Below are 10,397 nucleotides of genomic sequence, written 5' to 3' on the forward strand. Positions count from 1 at the left end.
GCTTTTATGCAGCATTTCACATCTGTCAGATGATGTTTTTCCTCAGGCTGGAATGTGGTACTTCATGGGAGAAGGGGTCCCCAGCAAGGAGGAACATTACTTTCCAAATGATTTAATGCTATTAAGTGGAGGAGCAAAGATGACAGGCTACTTCCAGCTGCTGTCTGCCCTGAGCATCCTCCTGCCTGTGAAGGCTTGTTTCTGTCCCTTTGCTGTCACCTCAGCTTTGAAGTGCAACCATTTGTGGAGTCACCTCACAGATTGGATCAGGGAGCAGATTCAAGGCAAAAATAACCATTTGGTCTCAGTCTGCCTGTGGGAGAGTCTGGAGGAAGAGCCGGGGAGGAGAGAAACATCTTGAGCAGACAGAGCTGGGAGGTTAATCCAAGTAAAATGAGTAATGAAAAAAAAACCCCACAATAATCCCAAAACATGTTGTCACTAGAAAGGTTAGAGGGGACAAAACCTGCTCCGGGGAGCGTGGTGGGGTGGGAGCAGGATGTGAAGTGGATTGTTGATTGATCCAGGTTGGATGGGACTTGGAGCAACCTGGTCTAGTGGAAGGTGTCCCTGCCCATGGCAGAGGCCTGGAACTGGATGATATTTAAGGTCCTTTCCAACCTAAACCATTCCATGATGCTGCTTCCCCCTCTCTCACAAATGCTTCTTAGCTGAGCCCTGTGGTAGCCTGGTTTAGTGATAGAGGCACTGCCTTGCTCCACTGCCCAATTCCCTGGGGGAATCCAGGCTGCCAAGTAAGGAGAATGACTTGGGCTAAATATTTAATGTCCTTTAACAGAGCACTTCATGTACAGTCTTGCGAAGGTTCCTCTGCTTTGATGCAACTAAAGCCCAAGACAAATGACTTCTCCTTTCTGACACCCAGGAAGGAGTGGATTTTCAGACATCTCTGGAATGGTCCCTGGAGATCTTGCAGTGCCTAGAAGAGAGAGGCACATCCTGGCCACTTCTCTTCCATTCAGCAGAGCAAGGTGAGTCCTGTCCCCCAGGGGGTGGAACGGTGAGCTTTGGTACTGGCCAGGTGAGCCCATTGCTTGGGTTAGAGTGTAGCTGTGAGAGGAAGCAGCACAAAAAATACTTGAGTAAAAGCTAAGAAAAGAATCCTGTTTCTACTGCAGCATATGGAGACCCAGCTGATGATCAGGAATGACTGAACTTGGTTTTGTTCCTCCTGGTAGAAAAAACCTGAGGGGACAACTTGCTTCTCTTGCTGGTCACCACTCCCAAGCACCTGTATTTACTGTGGGCTGAAAGGAAATGGTGCAGGCCCTGTACTGCTCTAGAAGTATGGAAGGTGAGGCCACAGAAGGTGCTCAGTGCCTCTCTCTGTCCTTCCAGGCTCTGGGAAATACTGTGTCCTGCGCGACGCGGCCTCAGACCGTCACATCCGCCTCCTGCCTGTGGCATTCTACAGGTAAGGTCCTGCTGGGCTGGACAGGTCTGAGGGGGGATGTGGGGGACGGTTTGCACCTACAGTAGCTGGCGTGCAGGTGATAGCACTACTGGCCTGGCTGTGAGCACGTATTTACCTCTTACCTGAGCTGTGCAGGAGAAAACACCTGATCAGGGCAGGGTTGGTGTTTAATGAGCCCCACATCTTTTGCTAAAGAACTTTGATCGAAGTTTCCCTTCAGCCTTGTGCTCCAAACTGTCCTGGCTGCCTTCTCTTCCTGGGGTAGCCCTACACACAATGGGACTTGTAAAGCAGACACGGGCAGGGCAGCAGCTGTGTTTGCCTTGTGCCTGTGTGTGTCTCCTATGGAAGCAGAGCTAACAGAGCCTGTGTGTGACTCCTCCAGCCTCACCCCTCGCTTCCCCCGTGAGCTCCTCCGGCGAGAGCCGACCTTCCTCCTCGCGGCACTCAACTTGTACATCCAGCTGCTACAGCTCTTTGTGGAAGGGGAGGTCCTGCCACAGTCTGATCAAGACCCCACAGAGCATGTGAGTGAAGCTTGGACTCTCTTTTTTTTAATACAGAATACTGGAATGGTTTGGGTGGGAAGGGACCTCAAAGCCCATCTTGTTGCACCCCCTTCCAGGGGCAGAGACACCTACCACTAGACCAGGTTGCTCCAAGTCCCGTCCAACCTGGCCTTGAACACTTCCAGGGATGGGGCAGCCACAGCTTCTCTGGGCAACCTGTGCCAGGGGCTCACCACCCTCACAGGGAAGAGTTTCTTCTTGATACTCAATCTAAATCTACCCTTTTTCAGCTTAAAACCTCCTGATTCTATTCTTTAGTCCTCTTGTGTTGTGCAGGATCCCTTGGAGGTGATCTCTGTGGCCCGGCGGTTCCTGATGGGAGCCATCCCACAGTGCCTCACCCAGAGCTTTGGGAACATACAGCCGGTACGTTCAGATGTTTTCCCTTTTCTCCCAGTGTGTGGGAGCTGGGAGTGCTGCTGCTGCTGCCTGCACAGCCTTCCTGGGGCACTGATCCTGCACTGGTGCTGCGGATTTGACTGTGCCAAGCTCCATGCTTCCCTAACATGCCTGGGAGTGCTCTGTGCTTCCCTAACTTGCTTGGGTGTGGGAGGACACCTGCTGCTCAGCCAGTGCCATGGCCATGTCCTCCACCATTCCCACAAATCCTGCCCTCACGTGGCCATTCCCATTAGGTCTCTGAGGGAAACATCAAATACAGCCAAGGGCAGGTGCTGAAGTTTCCCCCTCCTCTGCTTGTGCTTGGCCAAGAGGCAGCAAAATGCTGAGGTGTTACTGGAACTGGCTGTGAGGAAGCATGAGGTCTAAACTGGCTCCTTGCCCTCTCTCCAGCTCCTGGCCATCTGTGAGGAACTTGACCCAGAGCTGGGAGCCACTCTCCTGCACTTCTCCAGGCCTGCTGTGGCTATGGAGCTGGAGGAAGAGCTGGAACTGTTCTGAGCAAGGGGCAGACACTGGCACAGCACAACACCCCAACCACACCTGCCAAGGCACACCAGGTGCCACCTTTCTCACCTGGGCCTTTTTTTTTTTCAAATTACTTTGTAAATAATTTATTACAAGCGTAACCATGAAGCTCTTGTTACAATAAAAAGTAGGTTACAAATTTCAATTTAGAGTTGCTTTGGGAATCATAATTATGGTGTTTTGTTTTTTTTTTTCCAAAACAAAATGTCTGCTTAAAGTTGTCCCACTGTCCTCTGTCCCCCTCGAGGCCCCGAGGGCACCTCTGTGCAGGCAGGGAACAGTTGTGGCCAACTTGGTTTCTATGTGTGCGTGGGGATGGGGACACGAAGGGGGTGCTGCCGATGTCCCTTCCCCCGGGATTAGACACTTTTAGTACAACACTGCTGAATCAGACGTGAGCATGGAAATCACAGCATGAGAACAAGCCTTTTCTGAGCAAGCTGAAGCTAATTCCATGGAGTTCTCTGGGAGACTAAAACGTAGATTTAAATCTCCACTCTGCCATACGGTTTCTACGGAGCTAGGCTGGGAATGGAGCCCCGTCCCTCTCAGGTGGGTTCCTGCTGCACAGTCACTTCTGGCTTCACCACCTGGTTCTCTGGAGTCCCTGAAGTAGTGAGGAGGAGGATGGGCTCTGGCTCCAGTGGCTTGGCTTTGTCCTGAGTCTGGGTCAGAGGGTGCACCATGGACATGTGGACGTTAAGGTTGTGGGCCTTCTCGAAGCGCTTCCCGCACTGGTCACAGGCGAACTCCAGCTCCGCCTCAGCCTTGTGTTTGGTCATGTGGTACTTGAGGGACGCGCGCTGGCGGCACTGGAACCCACAGATCTCACACCTGCAGGGCAAAAGGGGGCTCAGCATCTGACCCTGACTCACTCAGCCAGGGAGACCTCTGGAGCTGGAGCAGGTGTTGGGGATGGACATTTCGCTGAATCACAGAATTCTGGAATGGTTTGGGTGGGAAGGGACCTTAAAGCTCATCTTGTCCCACCCCCTGCCATGGCCAGGGACACCTTCCACTAGACCAGGTTGTTCCAAGCCCCATCCAACCTGGCCTTGAACACTCCCAGGGATGGGGCAGCCACAGCTTCTCTGGGCAACCTGTGCCAGGGCCTTCCCCCTTCCCAGGGCAGAATTTTTCCTCTGGCAGTGGGAATTCATTCCCCACTGTCCTGTTCCTCCAGGCCCTTGTCCGAAGTCCCTCTCTAGCTCTCTTGGAGCCCCTTTAGGCCCTGGAAGGGGCTTTAAGTTCTCTCTGGAGCCTTCTCTTCTCCAGGCCAAATATCCCCAGCTCTCTCAGCCTTTCCTCATAGGAGAGGTGTTCCATCCCTCTCCTCATTTATTCCATTTAAAGCAATTCAGCCAGGATGCTGCCAGCTACAGGCAGCATTTGTACCCCAGAATTCCTGTGCCAGAGGGACAGTGACTGATCCATCTGATCCCCTTGCTGTGAGGGGAGGGCTGGAATCACTTACTGCAGGGGCTTCGCTCCCGAGTGCCGCATCTGATGGACTGAGAGGTGTTTGCGTTGCTTGAAGGTCTGCCCACACTCATCACAGATATAGTTCCGTACCTCTGCAAGGGGAACAGGAGATCATGGAATCTGCCAGTTCCTGGAACATGCACCGCACACGCAGCTGCCCACACTCCCTGCTGGAGTCTGAATTCCTCCCCTGCCTTGCATCCCCCACGTGAGGGGTTGTTCCAGGTTTACAGGCAGTCCTGCCCCCCTCCCAAAGCCCTCCCATGGCACCTCCAATCTTTGTGCCACGAGGCGTTGGGTGTTTGTGCCCTGTCCCCTGCTGGGACACACCTGTGTGGATGAGCTTGACGTGCCGCTGGAGGTACCTGTCGATCATGAACACCTTGTTGCAGCCCGGGTGAGGACAGGGCCTCTCCCGCACCTCTTCATGGTGCTCCTTGATGTGTTTCTGCAAAGCAAGGACAGAGCTTCTGACAGGGAAAAGCTTGGATCCCCAGAAACAGAGACCACTATGTGAAAAACCAGGATTTGCATCCCAATCTACCCCTGGCAGCAGGGGCTTTAACCAGACACAGCGGAATCTGTTCCAAGGGCTGCTGTGAACCAATGGCAGCCTACCAAGACAGGAGGAGCAGGGAGAGGCAGAGCAGACTGGAAGAGGCTGGGATTCCCAGCCGGTTGCTTTTAGTGACTCATTGCCTCTCACAGAGCAAGGCAGGGAATTAAACCCATTGGGGATCCTCTGCTCACATGGAAATGACTCCATAGTACTGGAAGCTACTGGTTTGGGATGGGAGCAGACTCCAGCTCACCTTCATGCCATCCGCCCCTCTGTAGACAGCGGTGCAGCCCTGGTAAGGACACTTGTAGATGGTGGGCAGCTCCTCCCTGGAAGCAGAGCTGTGTGAGGCAGTGCAGGCATGGGGCTGGGGCCCAGCCTCCCAGAGCCTCCTTACCGTTCACATTTGATTTTTTTTTTCCAGCCTGGCTTAGGCCCCGGCTTCTTCCTTATTTTGGGCTCTTCCACTTTCTTTGCTTCTTTACTGTCGCTCTTCTTGCCAGAAACCCTCCAAAAAGGAATCAGGACAGTGGTTTAAGGCTTGATCTTGATTTTAGTCCTCCTACCCAAGTGTCCCCCGGGTTGATGCTTAACCTGGCAAAGCAGGAGCACACACAGCCCCAGGTACATGAGCCAGGCTATGGCTGTGCTGGGCCTGGGGATCAGGGATGTGGCCCAGCTTCAGCCTGATGTGGGGCTTGGGGGCACCGCTGTGACCCGACAGGAATATGCAGGGAACAAAGCCATAAGGAATGATGTGCTGGCCCTGCGGGGATGAGCACCAGCCCCTCCACCCTACCCCAAGAGCCCCTTACTTCTTGTCGGGGTAAGGCTCAAAGGAGTCATCTGAGGATTGCACGTTTCTCTTCTCACTTTCATCATCGCTCAGGAAATCCCTGAGAGAGAGAAGAAACCGTTTACCCATACAGCACCTGGATGGCCCTTGGGCACCAGCAGTTCCCTGTTCCCAGCATATCCATCCCCACCGTGGGGCACGGCAGCCACTCTGTGTCCTCCCCAGCCTCTCCCCAAGAGAGCAAAGACCCAAATCAGGTCCTTTTAGGACTAAATCTCTGCAAGAATAATCGAACCACTGTCAGGAGAACAAAAAAATGGCTGTTACTGAAAGGATCTATTCATGGGTGAGGGATGTGGCTCCGCTTCCTCTACTGGGAGAAGGAATTTTGTGGAGCAAGAATGTCACATAATTGTCTGGCACAGGTTAATGAAGCTGCAGGTCATTCCGTGTTCCCTCAAATGTAGCAGCCACGTGGGTTTGGTTTTTATTTTTCCTTCTTTTACGTTTTAAGCCATGGAAGAAGTAATTAATTCCCAAAGCCAGGAAACAGGCAATAAATTGTTGTGGCACTTTTAATGTGACAGCTGATAGTTCACTCTGCACTTGGCCCTCTGGAACGCCTGGATTGGTGTATTTACAGCCCTACTCAAAATACTTGTGTTGGAAGGATTGAGCCAAATCTTTGCTCACACGGACTGTGGAGCTGCCAAGCTCCCTCCCGCTCCCACTTCCCAGTTAATCGCTCTCCCTGGGAGCAAACGGGGCGGTTTCTCCACGTGCCACCCCGTGCCTGCATTCCAGCTCCCCCTGCTCTCCCGCAGCCCCAGCCACGATGGGAATTGCTCCGAGGCTGAGGAGCTGGAGCAGTGCCATCCGGACCAAGTGAGCCCCCGACACGGCTTTTTCTCCAGATCAGAGAGGGGATGAAACAGGGCCAGGACTGCTGGAAGCAGCCACCAAACACAAAGCACACGTGTGTGCAAACCCCTGCCAGCAGAGGAGGGGAGCTTAGAGCTTCAGTGCCGGGAGCCCCATGGCGGCCGTGGCAGAGCCGCCACTCCGGCACCGGTTCTGAGGGGCCGCCAGGGCTGGGGCGCTGGTGGAGAAAGAGCTCTGCGAGTTGGGGCAGTTCACACTGGCAAAGAAGACATTTAGGCTATTTGAAACCCACTCTTCTCTCACCCCTCAGAAAGGTCACTGAACTCGTCTTTTACCCGCTCATCCGACGTTGCAGACAGAACCTGCTTCCCACTCAACTGTCCTAGGGAATGAAGGAGAACATGGTGTGTTACAAGGAAAAGCAGCAGAGCCACGGCTGCCGAGGCGGAACCGACTGCTCTGGGTGTGCTCGGCGTGGTCACACCATGGGAAGGAAACACATGCTCCATGACAAATCAATGATTGTTTAAACCAGACTATGTCTGTGTGCTCAGAGTGCTCTCCCTGCACTCTGGGACAGGACAGCCTTGGCCCTGCAGCTCCCAGGAGCAGCTTTTGGTTCCCCCTGTGACACCCATAATTGAAAGACTTGTCCTCAAGCAAGTCCCAGCTGCCATTCCTGTGTCCAGCAGCAGACATCTCCTGTGGATACTGGAGCTAAACACAGCCCCACTTCTGGAACTCAAAATAGGTGTTAATTCCTCACTTATGAAAGTGGTGTTTGTGGCAGTTCAGCAGCAAACCCATGTTCACTCAGTCCAAGCCCACCTAGAAGTTTTCCTTTGGGGACAGAAGGGGCTCCTGGGGTTTGGCAAAAAGAAATATCTGGCAAAGGTGGTGCTGGAGAACCAGCAACTGCTCCACGCTGTGTCCCTGGGAAGAGCATGGCAGCATCAGAGGGGGAGCAGCACATGGGGAGAGGAGTATGACCCTGTGTTACCCTGTCCCTTCTGCAACACTCAGCCTACCCATCCCTAGTTGGAGCCAATTCTCCGGGCAGTCAGCACTTCCCAGATGAATCTGCATCCTCCCTGAGGAGCAGCAGTCTCCAAGAAGGGGGTCCACCCCCCATCACTCTCTGGGCCACATCTCCAGCTCCCTTCCCTTCCCCAGAAGCCAGGAGGGAGATCAGGAGGCAAATCCCTTACCTGTGGCAGTGCTCAGCGGGGACACAGGCTGTGGCAGGCCCTCCTCCCGCACAGAGGCTGCGCTGTCCAGCTCCGAGCGAGATGGATCCCTGTCCTGCAGTGCCTCGTCCTCCACATCCAGTGGCACCGCCGTGGTCCCTTTGTTCGCGGGCTGCTGGCAAGGAGCTGTCCTTACTGGAGCATGCTGGGCTTTGGGAGCAGGAACAGCCTCGGCATTGTCTGCTCCAGCCCCGTTGTCAGTCAAGCGCTGTTGTGCTGTGCCCTTGCTCCACTCGCGTTTGACAGCCAGGGCGTTGTCCACCAGCACAGTGCTGCAGTCTGAGGCCGTGTCCATGATGTAGTCGTGGCCGTCCCCACAGCCCCACACAGCGCGGATGATGCCGCAGTACTCGGAAGACAGGACACTCCGCAGGCCGGGCACCGAGGGGCAGCTCCCGGCGTGAGTGTGAGCCCATGTCACCAGGCTGTGCAGGCACTGCGGGCTGGATGTGATCAGGTCAACTGTGCAGGACAGAGGCAGCACAGTCAGGCCTGGGGACAGCGATTGGCAGCAGGGGACACAGAGGGGACAGGGATGTGGAACTGTTCCCCCCGGAGCTGCCCCAGAAGGCACGTGGGAGACACTCTAAGGGGCTGCACCCAGGTGGGCTGAAGTGGGGCAGATCCAGCACCTGGCAGGATCAATGAGATTGGAAAAGACCTTTGGGATCATTGAGTCCAACCTGTGACCCATCATCACCTTGTCAACCAGACCAGAGCACTGAGTGCCATGTCCAGTCTTTACTTAAAGACCTCCAGGGATGGTGACTCCACCACCTCCCTCCATCTTTCACTTCACAGCTGAAAGTACATTTCTGATTGTCCCTGGTGTCCAACAGCGGCTGGAACAGGCCTGGCACTGTCACCCAAACCCGCTCCACCTGCTCTTTGCACACCCAGGTGAGCTTGTGCCTGTTTGGCTCAGTTTGGGAAGGTGAGGATCCTCCCAGGAGGCCAGAGGGAAGAAGGGGAACCATAACCAGCCATGTCAAAGGACACCAGACCTGTGCTGCACATAGTCATTCCCCATCACCCATCAACCCCAGCTGGTGGCATGGCAGAAGGAAAAGGGGAGCAGCTCCAGGAGCAGGCACTCACCCAGGCAGGAGGCACCTCCTTCCGTGCCCGGCTGTGCCAGGGCTGCGCCGCTCCTGCAAAAACCAGAGCAGCACAGTGGGGCTGAGGGGTCATGGAGGGACCACGTGGCACCCATGCAGCACCGTGCAGCACCGCGCTGCTCCTGGGACGGGGGAAAGGCCACCTACTTTCCTTTGGACCTGGCATGGCCCGTGGGCGAGGCGTTCACCCTCTGGATGAAGGTGCGGAGGACGCTGCGGCACTTGTAGAACTGGGCATGGCATTTCTTGCAGACGAACTGTGGCAGCGCCGGGTCCTGCCGCACCGCCACCCCCACCAGCCGCTGGAAGTCGGTGAAGAACACCTGGTCCACGCGCCGCTGCTTCTCCGAGTTCTCCCCCACCACGGGCACCTTCCCAAAGGCATTGCGCAGGCTCCTGGAGGAGAACTTCCCGTGGCACAGGCGACAGTACCCGGTGCTCAGGGCTCTGCCGATTCCTGCCGAGAGGGACCGAACTGCTGGGGGACAGCACCGACACACCCAGGATGTCCCCCTTCCCCTCATCTCTGCTGGGTGACAGAACTGACACACCTGGGATGTTCCCCTTCCCCTCATCTCTGCTGGATGACAGCACCCACACACGTGGGATGTTCCCCTTCCCCTCACCCTGCTGCTTCCAAAGCCCTGCCTTCAGCAAAGCACAGGAAATCCAAGTAGGAAGAGATCTCCCTTCCCCCTGACCCTTCCCACACCAGCTGACCCAAAATCAGCCTTTCTGGCCCCAGTGTCCTAGCAGAGGAGCCTCCTCCTCACTGGTGTTCCTGGGGCTCTGCCAATGCCATCCCTCGGTTTCAGCAGTTCTTCCCCTTTCCTGGTGTTTATCTCCCAAATATTTACAGCCGGTGTCCTGTCCCTCGTCCATCCCAGCACTGGCTGTCCCGTTCTTCAACCCCTGGATAGTGCCCTGGAGCCGGGGACACGCAGCTCCTGACCCAGAGCAGCAGGGTAGGATGCAAAGTGTCTTCCAGTGCAGTGACCTGTGGCATTCCCATCCTGTGGAATACTCTCCATCCCTCCGCTGCACCCCGACTGTCTGCCAGCACAAGGAAAACCCCTGGCACAGCCTCCTTCCAGCCCTGATCCAACTCAGACACCCAACGGAGCCGTTTGAGATCCCAGTTATCTCCTGCCCCAGCCGCAATGTGCCCGGATATCGGCCACCCCCAAACCGGGGTGGCGGGAGGGTCCCGGTCACCCCCAAACCCCAAACTGGGATGGCGGGAGGGTGCCAGTCGCCCATAAATCGGAATGGCAAGAGGGTCCCTAAACCAGGGCAGGCAGCGGTCGTGTCCTCCGGGATGGCGGGGGGTTCCCCCGCTCATCCTCCCCGTCTGCCGAACCCCTCCTTACCTCGTCGTTACC

General features: G+C 55.5%; 2 protein-coding genes across 2 annotated transcripts in view; one reads left to right on the forward strand and one right to left on the reverse strand.

Annotated features, from left to right (window-relative positions):
- FANCA (FA complementation group A) overlaps positions 1 to 2,924 on the forward strand; it is a 33,030-nt gene extending 30,106 nt beyond the window's left edge. The window contains exons 39-43 of the mRNA XM_027646950.1: positions 887 to 992; positions 1,360 to 1,435; positions 1,821 to 1,962; positions 2,281 to 2,370; positions 2,797 to 2,924. Coding sequence (XP_027502751.1) covers positions 887 to 992; positions 1,360 to 1,435; positions 1,821 to 1,962; positions 2,281 to 2,370; positions 2,797 to 2,904 — 522 coding nt within the window. The 3' untranslated portion in view covers positions 2,905 to 2,924. The remainder of the gene's footprint in view (positions 1 to 886; positions 993 to 1,359; positions 1,436 to 1,820; positions 1,963 to 2,280; positions 2,371 to 2,796) is intronic.
- Positions 2,925 to 3,076: 152 nt separating this feature from the next.
- On the reverse strand, positions 3,077 to 10,225 carry ZNF276 (zinc finger protein 276). The gene is made up of 10 exons (XM_027646937.1): positions 9,163 to 10,225; positions 8,996 to 9,048; positions 7,859 to 8,359; positions 6,954 to 7,032; positions 5,788 to 5,868; positions 5,370 to 5,480; positions 5,226 to 5,301; positions 4,744 to 4,861; positions 4,406 to 4,505; positions 3,077 to 3,765 (listed from the first exon to the last, which is right to left on the reverse strand). Exons 1-10 carry the CDS (start codon positions 9,588 to 9,590, stop codon positions 3,480 to 3,482), a joined length of 1,833 nt encoding a protein of 610 aa, XP_027502738.1. The 5' UTR covers positions 9,591 to 10,225; the 3' UTR covers positions 3,077 to 3,479.
- Between the last annotated feature and the right edge of the window lie 172 nt (positions 10,226 to 10,397).

This window comes from Corapipo altera, unplaced genomic scaffold, assembly GCF_003945725.1.
Source record: "Corapipo altera isolate COAL_440 unplaced genomic scaffold, ASM394572v1 62, whole genome shotgun sequence".
Taxonomy (NCBI): Eukaryota; Metazoa; Chordata; class Aves; order Passeriformes; family Pipridae; genus Corapipo; species Corapipo altera.